Raw genomic sequence first — 16318 nt, 5'->3', positions numbered from 1 at the left:
GCTGGTGTGTGTGTGTGTGTGTGTGCCCATGAAGGTCAGAAGAGGACACCAGATCCCCTGGAGTTATAGGCAGTTGTGCACTGCCTCACAAGGGAGGTAGGAAATGATCTCTGGTCGTCTGCCAGATCAGCGAGTGCTTTTAACATGACTACCTCTCCAGCTTAATGTTGACTTTTGATACGGTACTGGGGGTCCAAACTCGGGTTCTCTTGCTTTTATAGTCATCACTTTTCCTACTTAACCATCTCCTAGCCCTGGAAGAGGTGAAGCTATCCCCCACCAACCCTCTCACCCAGGCTTTCGATAATGCCCACTCTGTGCGCCTCGCTTTGGGCTCACGGGCACACTGATTCCTCAACAACCCAAAGGGAAGGGATTTGGAAACATGGATGTTTATTGAGAGAGATGCTGTGTTCCCAGTTGGAATGGGATGTGTGTGCTATGGAGAACAGTGGAACCCCCTCCTCTTCTCACTAGATCCTGAAAGCCCACGTGATCAGAATCCTTCACATCTTAAACATGTCTGCTCTTTCAGAGGTCAGGAGGGCCGGGATGGAACTGCCTCCTAAGCATGACATGACCCACAAGCACAGGAACTCACAGCAGCTGTGGTGGCCTGCACAAAGTAAAGCCAGCTTGGATGAGGGAGAGCTTCAGGAGTCCCCACTCCTAACAGAGGACCTAGAGAGGGGAGGGGAGTCCATTTTCTTTTCAGCCCCTGGCTAGTGCATCACTCTCCAGTGAATAATTCTGTACCTATGTCTACATGGGCTGCACAGATTGGGCAGAGAGGGGTTAATAGAAACACAGAACAGGAGGACATGAAGTTGGGAGGGGGATGTGGCAGAGACCCAAGAGGAGTTGGAGGGAGTGTGTGTGAGAGGAATACTAACAAAGACATTGTATTTGTGTATGAAATTATCGAAGAATAAATAAAAATGTTGTATTAAAATATATCTTCCCTTGCTTTGCCAGGGGAGGAGAGAGAGTTATTTGAGCACTGGCCTCTACAAATCTGATCCTTCCATCCTAAGGTAAATGTATCGATTGCAGAATGAGGCTCTGCTTAGATGCTGGAATGTGGAAGAGTAGATCTATAGACTGAGAATGAGCCTGGCTGGCCAAGGCAGGGGAAATGCTGCACGGGTCTTCAGGATCCAAGACACTTGATGGAGGACCTGAGGAATGATGTCTTAGCTGCACCAGGATGACAATGATGCATGTGCATTCTCGATTCGGTCCCCTCATCAGGCCAGCCTTGCTGAGCACAGCAGTAATCTACTAGAGGAAGGTAATCCCTCTTGGAGGGAAAACAACAGGTTAACTCTCTTGGAGGGGAAACAACTAGTTGACTCGGAATAGAAATTATAAGAGGTAGAGCTTTCTGAACATGAGTGACCTCTGGTAAACTCCAGATTGAATTTCCATGGGCTTAGGAACAAATAATATCAGAATGGTAATGCTATAGTTGAAGGAGATAACCTGACTTGTTATTTCGGGGCCAGTTTGTGGTGGCCGATGAGAACCCACAGAGTTGAGTATAAGGGATTCTGCAAACCCAACTCAAGGTAGCTTGCAGTTACTGCAGTGGTGGTATTTGCACTCCCTTAAAAGGCTATGGTGTTTTAAGTGAAAGAGGCCCTCAGAGGTTCCTGTATTTGAATGTCTGTTTGGTGGAACTGTTTGGGAAGGATCAGGGGGTGTGGCCTTGTAGAAAGTCTGTCATTTGGGGTAGGTTTTGAGTTTTCAAAAGCTACACCAGGTCTATGCCTGCACTCTGTCTGCCTCCAACTTTTGGGTCATATGTGAGCTCTCGGCTGCTGCTCCAGCACCATACCTGCCTGTCTGCCTGCCTGCCTGATGCTGTGCTCCCAGCCATGATGATCATGGACTAACCCCTTGAAACTGTAAGCAAGCCCTCAATTTAATGCTTTCTTTTATAAGCCACCTTGGTCACAGTGTCTCTTTATAGCCCTCATAAACCTAAGACAAAGGCAGAGAGTGTTAATTGGGATTTTTCTCCCGAGAGCCAGTGACCTGCCTTTAACCCCACAGTTCACACCAAAAGAACAGACAGCAGAATTGAGATAATATTTAACCTTTTCTGAAAACAGGGCTACAAGACAATCAGAGAGAAATTAGACCAGGATTCTAAGATTCTTAATCCTGGAGAAACACGCTCCAAGAATGTCACTTCACAGTCCTTCAGAGAGAGGTCTTTTAAAAGGACTCTGTCCCTTTTTTTGGCAGTGGGCACAGAAGGATAATGTGACTGTTGCTGACCCCAGGAATATATTGTTGTCCATCAAAAGTGTGGAAAGAGGAGGGGTGCAAACACCCATTGTGAATAACAGTATGGAAGCAGAAGGGTGTTTTTCTCAAATATTTAAATATAGGTCACAGAGCCTGCAGCGCTATTCACTGAAATGTTAATTCCACTCAATTCAACTTGACAAACGTTTACAAACAATAAGGATTTGTTGAATTGAATTGAAATGTTAACATTTATCCTCCTGTGATACTGCGTCTGAAAGAATTAGAAAGTATCCGTAGACTATAAACTCCATTCCACCCTGAGATGAATATTAATTTCAGAATAAATACCATCATCAAATATTTATATCTTGCCTTATTTCAAGACACCTGTCACTGGATCACTTAGAGGCTTTGGCAAAACAACCCGGCACCCTGCCACATTTAAATAGAACAAGAAAATAAGAAATGGGGCATAGCTTCCTGACTTTTATTTTAATTTAATGGGCAGGTATGAATATTTATTATAAACAGTCTCCTGCTCTCATGGCTGGGTCATTGTCTCTGTACTTCTAGCAGGGGCACATTAACCCCATCTCTAGTTAAGGCACGCTCCTCTCAAGATTCGACAGAGGTTTGGTTTTGTTTGTTTGTTTTGGATTTTGATGTATTGAATTGTATGTGAATATGTGCATGTGTGCTTGAGTATGTGTATGTGCACCATGTGAGTTCAGAAACTCACAAGAGGTCAGAAGAGGATAGTAGAATCCCTGGAACTAGAATTACAGGTGGTTGGGAGCCACCATGCGGGTGCTGGGAACTGAGTGGGGTCTTCTACAAAAGAAGAAAGCACTCTTAGCCACTGAGCCATGTCTCCAGCCCACTCTACTGTGGAAGCTGGGATCCAGGAGGGGATGAGAGAGGAAGAATCACAAACCCAGGTAACAGACTCGGGAGACCAGAATCATGGTGCAGATCTACTGGATTGCACAGCAGCAAGTGTTTTTATACAGCTTTTGTGCCAATGGAGAATGGGCACAAACTCTGGAATAGCTGACCATCTCACTGGCACTATGGGGAGGTGCCATGCTGCCCACACCCATGTGAACTTCCATAAAGATGGAGAGTGTGAGGTTGAAGCATTCACTGCCCTGTTCCAAGCCCCTACTGGGGCTCTACTAGTTTGCTAGGATCCTTTTATTTTGTGTCACACAGTATGCCAGGGGACAGGGGCACTCATAATTTTAGGGTGGCATGAACGTCTCCGTGTGTGTGTGTGTGTGTGTGTACATGTTTTACAGTGTGGTCACTTGTGTGTTAAGGTCATAGGAGTGCCTCATGTGCTGCTCTTCACCTTCCGCATTGTTTAAGGCAGGGTATCTTTATTGTTCTCCGTACCCTGTGCCAGGACTCTGTACTGGAGGACTCTCCTGTCTCCCCTGTGGAGCTCTGGGATCACAGATGGGCATTCACTACCACATTTGGCTTTACTTAGGCTTGTGAGACGCAAACTTGATTCCTCGCGCTTGCACAAGATGAGCTTAACCACTGAGCTATCTCTCCGGCCCCCTGGGCTATCTCTAATCTTAATAACCATTCATTATGGGTTAGGGTCCAGATACTCTGCACTTCCTTTCTAAAACACAAATCCTCCAGAGATGTAGCTACATGGCTGTAGAAAGCTGGAGGCATGTGATAACCTCTAAGGAGGAATGTCCTCACTGGCAAATAAGACCGAAGGACAGGGGAGTATGGAAGGAGAAATTCAGATAAAGGGCTTCAAAAGACTATTTGCTTAAATTCTGCTTGCAGAGCTATCTTTAGTAGCTGGTTAAACTACGTATAAATGGCCATATAAAACATAAAAATTATTCATTCCTGAAATGAATCCAGAGTCCTGTATCTCTTCTTCTATTACCCTCCTTTGCCAAGCTCCCATATCGCCCACAGCTATGTTGCCATTGATAATTGCCTACCTCTGACCCAACACCACTTTGACTATTAGATAAAAATCTTTAAAACGTAGAAGTTAGCAGACCGCTACCTTTTACCAATCCAAAAGCTAGAGTCTCATCAGATAGCCTCTAAAACCTACAAGGAGCTTTCTCACTGCTTTTCTATAATCTGCCCTCCTGCAATTCCCACAAGGTATTTGGTAAATGTCTTGACTTCTGGCTTTCTTTCTTTCTGACTGCCCTTGTTCTGTACCTAATAAGGTTTCATGGACTACTCCTATGGTAGAATAAGTTTTAGGAGGCAAATTTAATCTGTGTTCCAAAATGATGATCAATGTTTGGCACAAAATAAATCGTTTCTTGCTCTCTGTGCTAAGAGTTGTCTGTTGCACTGAGCACACCCACAGCAATATCAGACAGTATTTGCAGGCACTACGCTAATTCCTTGGTGTTCTTTTCTGTGCATGGCTGTTTTGCCTGCATGTATGTCTGTTTATCACCATGTGTGCCTGGTTCCTTCAGAGGCTAGAAGGTGTCAGATCCCCTGAAACTGGAGTTGCTGACCTTGTGAGCTACCATGTGGGTGTTGGGAATGGACCTGAGTTTTTTGGGAGAACAGCCAATGCTTTTATTTATAGATCCACCTCTCCAGCCCCCTAAAACACTCTAAAGAACAATCACTCGAATTATTGACTCCTGACCTCTCAAAGGGCCAATGCCAACTCCTTACCTGTCCTGGTAGAGGCCACTTCCTGCCCTTTGAGGTTGAACTGTGTCCTCTGTGGCCACGGCATGCACAAGGTGCATATACACACATGTGGGGGAATAACTCACCCACATAAAAGGAAGGGAAATACAATCTTCAAGAACCTATTTGAAATAACTTCCATTATTGTTACTTTGCTGGAGTAAAACAGAGGTAAAGGAAGTCCACACATTCTTTAAAGCTACGCTGTGTTTTGAGTTGGTTTGTTCTCCCATTGATGGTGGTTTACTCCTTTAATCCCAGCGTTCAGTAGACAGAGGCAGGTGGATCTGTAAATTTGAGGCCAACATGGTCTACATAGTGAATTCCAGGACAGCCAGGGTTATATAGTAAAACCATATCTTGAGTGTAAAAAATTAAAGTTGAGTTGGTTTGTCCTTCTTCTGTGCTTGCAAAGCACAGCAGGCCAAGATGGGAACTATGGGTCTCTGGACCCTCAGTATCTGTCTGATTCAATGTAGGATGAAGAAGTTTTGTTTCTTTGAGAAAAAAATCTGGATTTGGGAAGGCTAATTTTTAAAGTATATAATTAAATGTATGTATGTATGTATGTATGAGACAGTATGTATGTATGTATGAGACAGGATCTTTCCATATAGCCATGCCTGGTCTTGACTTCCCAGAAATTCCGCTGCCTCAGCCTCCTGAATGCTATGGTTATAGATTTGCCACCAGTCTGGCTTTCAAAAATTTGTATTATATTTCCTTCCATTCTGCGCTCTTGCTGTGTCCCTCAGTCGCTTGAAGGGAGGATAGAAGGACTTCTCTGTCATATTTCTAAGCTATTGTAGGCCTGAAGGAAATGCTCATTGTGTGCAAGAAGGAACTCATAAGTAAAGAGTATGTATGGAATCTACCAATGCTCATTTTATTTGTGCATGCACATATACATATACATATATATATATATATACAATACACATGCACACTCATGCACAAGCAGATACATGCATGAACATTATGCACACATACACATGCACACTCTCACACACACATACACCCACATGAACACACACATACAGATGCATATTCTCACACACCCAAACACACACACATGCTTGCATACACACACATGAACACACAAATACAGATGCCTATTCTCACACACACAAAAACACACACACATGCTTGCACACACACATACATGAACACACACATACAGATGCATATTCTCACACACAAACATGCACACACGCTTGCACACACACTTGCGTGCACGCACACACACACACACACACACACACACACACACATGCACATACCGAGATAGAGCAAAGGCACGATTTACTCTCTCCTCGAGTCCTGATGTGCCCAGCGCCTTCCAGGTCATCCAGAACTTGAATGCATCAGGCCTCCTGCTACACTGAATGGACTTGTCTCCGGTGTCATAGCTGACATCATAGAATTTATCCTGCTGGAACAGATACGTTGCTTTGGCAGAGTAGCACTTCTTAAGAAGATCCTTTAGAAAAGAAAGAAAGGAGAGAGGCTGAGCCCATTCGCTTTAAGCTCCATGTCAAATATGTGCAGAAACAAACCCTGCTTGACATTTTCCTACTGGCCCCCAGGCACACACCACTCTCTGGCTGCTGACAGTTAGATACAGCCTGTGTGCTTTAAGGTAGAAATCTAAAGTTCACCCAGGATCAGGCAATGCAAGACCCACCTTCCTAGTGACACCAAGTCCTTTGAGGAGCTAAGAGGACCAAAGGCTCCATATCTACAATATCAACAATATCAAGGCCTCAGTTTCTCAAAAGAAGTAAATTTTTAAGTCACTCAAAGCAACTCTACGAGAAAACAAAATCTTGATCGGTTTCACAGAACTTGAAATCTAAGCTTTTAGATCTCCTTCTTTTCAACAGATATCCACACTGAACAGCCAGATGTGACAATAACCCAGGAGGAGCTAATCCAGTGGAAGAATGAAACAAGATTGAAGCAGTAGTTCATCGTCCCAGAGCATCGGCACCAGTGGCTCATCGTCCTGAAGCCACCATTACTCTTTTGTTTGTTTCACCCTGATCTTATTTGGTCTGGTGACTTGACTCTGGTTCTCATCACTCGACTGTCTTCACCTGTTACTTAAATGGAAGCCATGCTTCCTGAGAAGGACTCCCTGAGAGTCCTTACGAGAGCCCCCACTTCCCTCTGTTGACCATTCTCCACTGATCATGTCCCCTGTGCAAGCTCTTGTCTGCACTTATCTCTGCTGTACATTATCCCTCTGTTTTTAGTATAGTATAGTATAGTATAGTATAGTATAGTATAGTATAGTATAGTATAGTGTAGTATAGTATTTACTGTGGATGATGGTGCTGTGTATGTGTGTGCTGGCTAATTTTTATGTCAACTTGACACAAGATAGAGCCATCTGAGAGGAGAGGGACCCTCAACTGAGAAAATGTCTCTATAAAGTAGTAAGCAAGCCTAAAGGGCATCTTCTTAACTAATAATTGATATGGGAAGTCCCAGTCCATTGTGGGTAGGGCTACCCCTGGATTGGTGGCCCTGGGTTCTATAAGAAAGGAGGGTGAGCAAGCCAGAGGTAGCAAGCCAGTAAGCAGCATGCCTTGTTGCCTCTGCAGCGGCTCTGGCTTTCAATGCTGGGCTGAGATGTGGGAAGCATAAGCAAAATAAACACTGTCATCCACAAGTCGCTTCTGGTCATAGTGCTTCATCGCAGCAACAGAAACCTTAGGTAAGACAATGTGCGCCTGTGCAGATGTATGGAGTGGCAAGGTTGGGTGCCCTTCCCTATCACTCTCCACCTTACTTCCTTGAAACAGGATCTCTCTCTGAACCTAGAGTTCTGTGGGGGACCACTAAGATGCTGCGGTTTTGCTCTCTGTATCTTCCTGCACACCTGGCTTTTTACAAGGGTTGGTAGGGATTTGAACTCATGTCCTTACAATGTGCAACAAGTGCTCTTACTCACTGAGCCATCTCCCCAGTTACTGCATTTTTAAAAACTTTCTGTTGCCTGGTTTCTGTGCCTTTTAATGCTACACAGATAGACGGACATGGCTTCCCACCTCTAACCTCTTATCTGAACCTTCTGCTGGTCAAATCTAGACAAGAGCCAATCTTCAAGGATGCCTAAGAAACATTTAATGCAAGAGTCGGGTCCTTTTGTCTGCAAAGGGCTCAGAATAGATTACACAATAGAGATAGGCAGGGAACGGAGCTCTGCTTTCACTTTGCCTCTCTGTCACAATGCTTAATCTAGCACATTTGATAACTGTAAGCGAAGTTGACATTTTCTAAAGTCAGACTATTTATTCAGACACTGAGTGTGATTATGGCATTTAAATTCAAATACCCTTGATCCTGTGTCTCTGAGATGGTGGAGTTCAAATGATGGCAGCTTGGGTTTGAGGCTTGCCTCTTCGTTCACATCCTGATGCTTAAACAGTGGACACCCAAGTACACTTGGAGAGAGTGCTTGGACCTGGGTACTTCAGGACCTCCTCAAAGCTCAGCCCAGCCCGTGGGTTGTATCCTCTCCTTGTCCAGATCACGAAAGAACCTTTGACGTCCACGAGAAGCATCCAATTTAGCTGTCTCTTTGCCAGCAGTCAGTGACCATACAGACTGCTTTATGTCAAAACTCTGCATCTCACGCACAGACTTTCTGTCTTATTACTCTTCAGCAACCAACATTTTAGCTTGATGAACAAACCTACCAACAATCCTCTCCCAGGCCACTGTTACTGACATGGAAACAATTTTTAAAAAATTGTTTAGCAATTGGACACCAGTAATCATCTTTATGGCGATTAATTCATTCTAAAATTGTATATATTTTTTGTCCATTTAGGCAGTGATGCCAGGGTCCTGGGCATGCAACCCCCAGGTGGTCGTAGGTACTGGAGCTGATATTTGATGATAGAATGTATGGAATAAAATTCAGGCTGCAGCAAAGAAGGCAAGGCTTTAACCTAAAACATCATCCAGCAAGAGCCAGATGTGGAGGAAAGCCGTGAGATTCAATGGTTATTACACCATGAACTAACTCTAGCTGTGGTTACCTCCACAAGATCAATCCAGCCAAATTTCTGATGAGGGAGGTGTTCTCCAAGCCTACAAACACCAAGTGGCTGCCCCTTGAGAGATGCTGGGGTAGGGAGAATAATAGGTCTTCCTTTTCCTCTGTACCATTGGTAGATTTTTTTCACCTTCCAGTAGATAGCCTTCCCCCACACACATCAGAGCAGTGCACACTGGACTTAGTGGGTTATCAGGAAAGTGGTGGATACTGGAGAGATGGCTCAGCAGTTAAGAGCACTGCATGCTCTTTCAGAGGACCCAAGTTCAGCACCTAGCATCTATGTTGTACAGTTCACAACTGCATGTAATTTCATCTCTAGGAGAGCCAAACCCTTCTACTGTCCTGTGCTACATACACATGCAGGACACACATACACATACACAAACACAAAGAGAAATGAAGTAGAAAGAGACATAAGGGAGTTTGTTGAAAGAGTTGGGAGAGAAACATGAAGTGGGGTAGACATGATTGTGTCCCATTGTATACACATATGAAATACTCAAGAATAAAAATAAATAATATTTTAAAAGTCAAAGGGTGGGGGAGCATGTGGGGGACTTTTGGGATAGCATTGGAAATGTAAATGAAATAAATACCCAATTAAAAAAATCTGGAAAGTAAAAATAAAAGATTAATTAAAAATTAAAAAATTTTAAAAAAAGAAAAGAAATAACCAGACCTCTTAATTGGCTCCATTTACTTATGTAGTAAACATTTCAGGGATGTTAACACACAGAGAAACTTGTGCCAGGCTCTGGAGATGTGGCAATGAAGCAGAGCACCACTGTCATTAGAAAGCTTCTCGTGGGACCAGAGGCAGAGAAGCAAACTACACCACAGGTGCTAGGACAGGAGGCAGAGAAGTGGGCCACAGAGTTCCGTGGCAAGGTCCCTTTCCTTAGAGACCTTAGAGATGCCACACAGGACTCTTCCATGGGAACGCATCAGCCCAGGGCTGAGAGAGAGGAAATGGAGAAGGGTGGGATTAGGTGTTAATTCTTAATGAACAGAGTTAATTAACGAGTTGAAGTTTAACTATTGAGATGGGTGGAAGGAAAAGGAAGAATGGTCAAGGATCTTAGATGCCACAGTCAGGAGGGTGTGTGAGGAGATCCTCTCAGGCTCCCACAGACAGTAAACGTTGTTTCAGATATGGAAAGATGAAGAGGGAATCGGGCAATGTGATTGCTTTTGATTCAGCTGTAGGTGTCAGCTCAGACAGAGTCACGGCTCTCTCATGTGCCCAACAGAGGTGAGGAATCTTATTCTGTGCTCTAAACAGGCATCTTGGGAAAGGCTCACGATCCAGTGTCCACCAGGGACACCCCTCAATCCCTGAGCAGAGCTGTACCCCACTTCTCCCAAGTGCACATTGGTGTGCCTGATCCCTCTCAGTGTTGGTCATTCACTCTTTCTTTGACTCTCTTATTTGCAAAGACAGCCACAGAGCAGGCTGTCAGCACCCTGATCCAGAGTGTGACAGTCCTCACTCACCTTTCCTGTGGAGTGACATACTTGCCCACCATAGAGTCAAAATAACACAAAATACAAAGGGCACTGACAGAATAGAATGAGGGTCGTACAGGAAATCTTAGCCTGGTAGCAGGGTTGCCTACGATCTTCCTCCAAAGAAAGCAGCAGATCTGACTGATTATCTATACCTGACCTTCTTAGTAATGTGGCTCTTTAGATGTCTCATCTTGGAAAGAGAGAGAATTGGCCTTCTCCAGAAAAGAGCCCCCAAATGTTATCTAGTTTCAGTCAGTCCTAAACACATACTTATACATGCAACACTAAATGGACTCTAAGAATGTATGTGTGTATGCCTGTGTGTGTATCTTTGTGTATGTGTGTGCCTCTGTGTGTGTCTCTCTGTACTTTGTGTGTGTCTCTGTGTGCTTTGTTTGTGTGTGTCTGTGTGTGTGCATGTCTGTGTGTGTCTGTCTGTGTGTTTCTGAGTATGTATGTCTGTGTGTCTTTGGGTGTAGCTGTGTGTGTGTGTGTGTGTGTGTGTGTGTGTGTGTGTGTGACAATAATGAAGAAAGAGATCATGAGTCTGAGTAGCAGTACAGGAACACAGAAGGGACTGGATGGGGAGAATAAAATTGACATGAATGCAATACTCAGAAATTCTCCAAAAAGATGACTTTTTATTAAGAATGGAGATTCAGTATGCTTTTAAGAGAAGTCAATAGAGGTATCTTATGAAATGACAGGAAAAAAAAGGAAGAGAGAGAAGGGAAAGGGAACAAAGAGATGAGAGAGAAAGGTAAATGGGTGGGAAGAAGGAAGGAAGAAAAGGAGGAAGGAAGGGAGGGAGGAAGAGAGGGAGGGAGGGAGGAAGGAAGGGAGGGAAAGAGGGAGGGAGGGATGGAGGGAGGAAGGAAGGAAGGAAGGAAGGAAGGAAGGAAGGAAGGAAGGAAGGAGGGAGGAAAGAGGGAGGGAGGAAGGAAGGAAAGAAGGGAGGGAAAGAGGGAGGGAGGGAGGGAGGGAGGAAGGAAGGAAGGAAGGAGGAAGGAAGGGAGGGAAAGACAAAGGGAGGGAGGGAGGGAAGGAGGGAGGGAGGGAGGAAGAGAGGGAGGGAGGGAGGGAGGGAGGAAGGAAGGAAGGAAGGAAGGAAGGAAGGAAGGAAGGAAGGAAGGAAGGAAGGAAGGAAGGAAGGAAGGAAGGAGGGAGGGAGGGAGGGAGGGAGGGAAGGAGGGAGGGAGGGAGGGAGGGAGGAAGGAAGGAAGGAAGGAAGGAAGGAAGGAAGGAAGGAAGGAAGGAAGGAAGGAAGGGAGGGAGGAAGGGTGCATCAAGGTTTCAGTACGGAAGCACAGGTCATTCAGAGGCCTTTGTTCACACTGAGCTGGGCAGACAGATTCTTAGGAAGCTGCTTTGGGTAACCAACATCAGCTCCTCACTTGGACCCACAAAGCAACTCTAGAAGCCGCCTGAAGCCTGGGCAGCTTTGCCATCATGGCTGTCTCTTTCTCTGGCTGAATGAAGAGAGATTAGTCATGATCCTAAACATTGGCTCTTGAGTCCTCTGGGAAGGAGAACCTCAGGGACAGGCATCCTTCACCCACCACCTAGGGGTAATTATCCATGACTACAAGGACACACTTTGGAGTGGAAATCTTCACCTATTGAGACACGCCCTGTCTTCCAAATCAACCAATAAGGACCTTGTCTGAGCTGGAAAGGCGGGACCACAGCTTGGCCAGTACTCTTCATGTATATGCCTCTTGCCGCCTGGGGCTTACTGATCAACCAGTCTTGCCAAGTGGGTAGAACCAGTGAAATGACTCTGTTTTTGCAAAATAATAAATAAATAAAACAAGGTGAACAGTAACAGGGGTAGACTCTGAAGATTGAACCCTGACCCCCATCCCCAAAATGAATGAATGAACACATGACTGCATACCCCACCCAAGTGCACCTTCGCACACAAACTCATACAGATAAGAAATGGGTCATAGAAACCATTTACCTCTAAGAAGTCACAGAGTTGTATTTTAGAGCAATCCCCCTGCCCCAGTTCTGTGAAATTTCTTTCCCTGGTGTCATGCGTATTAATGACTGATGCCTGGGTATGAACCTCACGCACCCTGTGGTTAAGATCTGGTCACTTATGAGCAGCCCCCCTCAACTCTTAAAGCAGCCAGGCCTCCTGTTCTGAGCCTTAGTTCACCCAGAGTCTGAACTTTGCTCGACGTTCACCTCTATCCCAGAGTCAGCATCCATTTCCCGTGAGTCCTTTGGTTAGACATCTTTCATTTTCCTTACACCGTTTCTTTGATCTGTCTATTTGGGAGGAGGGGCGTCTACTTAACTCATTCTTTTCTTTCTGCTAGTCTAAGATCCTTCATTGTGTTACAGTAAAAGTTAAAGTCTTCCAGAATGGAATCTAACTTGCAAAAGGCTCTTCTGGTTTCTCAGTGACTGAACTTTGTGAGAAGCCAGAGCTCTCCTCCTGAGGCACTTCAGTTGGATCATGTTTGGAAGAATCAGGGGAAATCAATGCATCTCTTTCCCACCCTTGTGAGGTATTTCTGGGCCATGGCTGCCATCTGTAAAACCCCTCTGGTTTTGTGTTCTCGAGGGCACACTCCCTTTGCCTGGAGGATGCTAGGCATCGACATTTGATGGTGTCGAGGGCGCTTGTACATGCATGTTGGAAGAGCTGGTGAACAGTCTGCCGTTCTGCTCTATGGGTTGTTACCCAGGTGGGTGAACTTGTCACCTCGCCTTCCCAACCTCTCCTTTCATACCTTCTTCCTGTTGTCACAGCTACTCAGAATGTACCTGTGCTGTCAGCCTTCTGAGACCTGGCTCAGGATTTGCCTGATTAAGCTGGTTGCAGCAAGGGTCCTGTATACATGCGTGAGGTGTCCGGCAGCATAGGACTTTACCCTCTTACTTTTGTTAATAAGTAAATCATCATTCATTTACTTCCTAGTGGTCTGAGAAGGAATGTTGTATGAGAGTTTAATTCATGATTCTATGAAAGAAAGAAAGGTTTAACATGCTGTCTGTGTCTTTCCCCTTCAGCCTTCAGGTTGATAGCCTCTTGAGAACCTGAGTTGCTTTTAGAAACTGCAAGTAGTTTCCCTTTTGCAGTATGCTCTGAACAAAACCATCCCTTCGGCTCTGGGCCCCAGGGCAGGAAAGATGCTTTGTGGATGTGGTGGGCTTAGCTCTGCAGGTCCCCCTGATTGTCCCCCTGATTGTCCTGTAGTCTATCCAATGCAGCCCCCATGGGATGCTCTTTCTCTTTTGACTGGCTGGGTCCTTTTATCTCAGGATCCTAGAGCAGCCTCACAGCAAAATGGCTCCCAGAAACAGCAGCCTTCAGGGCATAGGTTTCTTTGCCAGGAAAGGAGGAGGGGAGGGAAGGGGAGTACAGGGAGGGAGAACAGAGGAGAGGAGGAGAAGAGAAGAGAGGGGCAGGAGGAGAGAGGAAAGAAGAAGAAAGAAATGAGGGGAGAGTAAGGGAGGGAAGAAGGGGGGAGGAACAGTGATGGGAGTGGGGGAGAAGGGAAGGCACAGCTTCCAGACTTTCCTGTTAGAGGTCTGAGTGTTGCCAGCAGATGATCAGACATCCCAGGTGCTGAATCAGTCTGATGTCTGCAGAAAGCATCCACCATTAAAGACTGCCGGGTGCTTAGGAAGCCCACCCTACCCTTTCTTACAGGAAGTCGTGCTAAGTTTTCCCACAGGGCTTTTCAGAGTTTTGACAGAGCACAGGGTGAACTTCTACATTTTCTCCTGAAGCACAGTATTTCCCTTAAGCCCTCCTATCTAGGGGTTGGCATGAGCCGACTAGAGAATGAAGAGGCTGAGCTAGAAAGATATTTTTAAGAAATGCAATTTAATAATTTGAAACCATGACACTGCCTACAGGAGACAGGAAAGTTAGACTCCGTCTCTTGGAGGCTGTGTAAGTGCTTCTACAAATAGGGAGGCATTTGATAGTGCAGGGGTCACCCGGCTGTCCTGCTGCCACCTGACTAGCGTTTAAAAATAGCCCCATTGGGCTTCTCTCAGAGCAGAGGGATATTTTTCAGTTCCCCCTGAGTGTCTGTCTCTGATAATGACAATCTAAAATGGTGCTTTTTCAAGTTCTGACCATCTACCACAAGAAATTATTTTTAATTACAGAAGGACACAGTACCTGCCCTACAGACAAGTTAAACATATGGTTCATAGAATAATGCACTTTACTGTGCAGTGAATGCAGACTGGGGTTTTCTGTTCCATCCTATTTTCTTCCTTTCATGAAAAGAAAAATAAGACAAGCTGCTGTCTCTGGTAATTGACTCTATCACTCAAGGCCAATTGGTACAATGGGGCTTAGCCTCCAGCAACATTAAAATTCTCCATTCTGTATTTACAGATACCAGTAAATAAAATCTTATTCCATAGCAAAAAATTCTACAAAAAAATCATGTTATTGTTAATTGTTATTATTATCATTATTATTACTACTACTGCTAACCTCAGAAGGGGATCCCAGAATAAGCTGACTAGTAAAACCAAGCTAATCAGTTTGACTGTGAGATCGTGCCTCATTGATGATGTGAGAGAACGATTGAGGATAATTCCTGATATCATTCTTAAGTTTCTACGAGCACACACATGCATGTGAACTCACAAGCACGTGCTCACACACACAAGCACACATGCAAGCTCACACAAACATGCTCACGCATACCAGCACACACACACACATGCTCATACACAAAAGCACACACACACTCACAGACACAAGCACACACAGGCTCACACGCACGAGCACACATGGACATGTGTGCACAATGGAAAAATGAAAAAGTAAAATAAAATTAAATATCATCCTAAAACCTTCAATCAGCATGATGTCACGTTTGTGTTGAGTCTAGAGTCAGCTGACAGGCTGAGTCCTCATAAGAACATGAAACTAGGGTTATTACGTGGCTTTTTTTGTATTATTTGTGTTAACATATATGCATGCACACATACACGTGAAGAACAGCATCCTCAGACAGACAGAATATGGAGCTTGCTGGAATCTTCCTCAGGAGGAAGACAACTTCCAAGATACAAAAGGCACAGATCTACGGGTTGTACCTCAGAGGTGACACAAATAAAGCCAGTATTCAGATTTGCTGTTGTTGTGACTTGCCATGATGCGCAGAACAGTCTCCTGTGCTGAGCAGCTAGAAGTGTGTCAGAACAGACAGGACTAACTTCACCCAGTCAACTCTGCAGACAGGAACTCTGAGCCTCCCCAGTCCTGCTGGTTTCCATCCCTGACATTCTGTGATTCCCCCTGGCCTGTGCTGGCACAGCAGCTGAAGGACGGAAAAGGTTTAGTGGGCTCGTGGTTTGAAGAGACTCAGTCCATCACATCTGGGAAGGCATGGACATAGAAGCATTGGAACTCTGAGGACACTGCATCCATAGTTAGGGATCAGAGAGAGAGAGAGAGAGATACATGCAAGGGTTTAGCTAGCTTCTGCCTGTTTCCCCTTTTTGTATAGTCTGGGATTCCCACCCATGGTACTGCTCATACTCAAGCGTGGGGCAGGAGGGGCCTTCCTCCTCAGTTAAATCTCTCTGGAAATGACCTCACAGATATACACAGAGGTTTGCCTCCTTGGTGGTTCCAAATTCAGTCAAATTGACAATGAAATTTAACCATTACAGTCTGCCCTACACCTGTGCCTGGGACACAAGGAAGCTTATAACATGGTAGGATTTGGGGGTAAGAGAAGGAAAAGGGGGAGAAAAGCGAGAAGTCGGGTGAGATGAGAGAGGAGGTTGAAGGAT

The 16318-nt window shown here is 45.1% G+C and overlaps 1 protein-coding gene across 1 annotated transcript in view; it reads right to left on the bottom strand.

Moving 5' to 3' along the window:
• The window catches only part of Gadl1 (glutamate decarboxylase like 1), a 167839-nt gene that overhangs the window by 62271 nt on the left and 89250 nt on the right, over nt 1–16318 (bottom strand). The window contains exon 12 of the mRNA XM_029481848.1: nt 6237–6436. Within this exon, the coding sequence (XP_029337708.1) occupies nt 6237–6436 (200 nt within the window). The remainder of the gene's footprint in view (nt 1–6236; nt 6437–16318) is intronic.

The sequence above is a fragment of the Mus caroli genome, chromosome 9, assembly GCF_900094665.2.
Source record: "Mus caroli chromosome 9, CAROLI_EIJ_v1.1, whole genome shotgun sequence".
NCBI classification, from domain to species: Eukaryota; Metazoa; Chordata; class Mammalia; order Rodentia; family Muridae; genus Mus; species Mus caroli.
The sequence above is the reverse complement of the archived record's forward strand: the minus strand, read 5'-3'. Positions and strand labels throughout refer to the sequence as shown.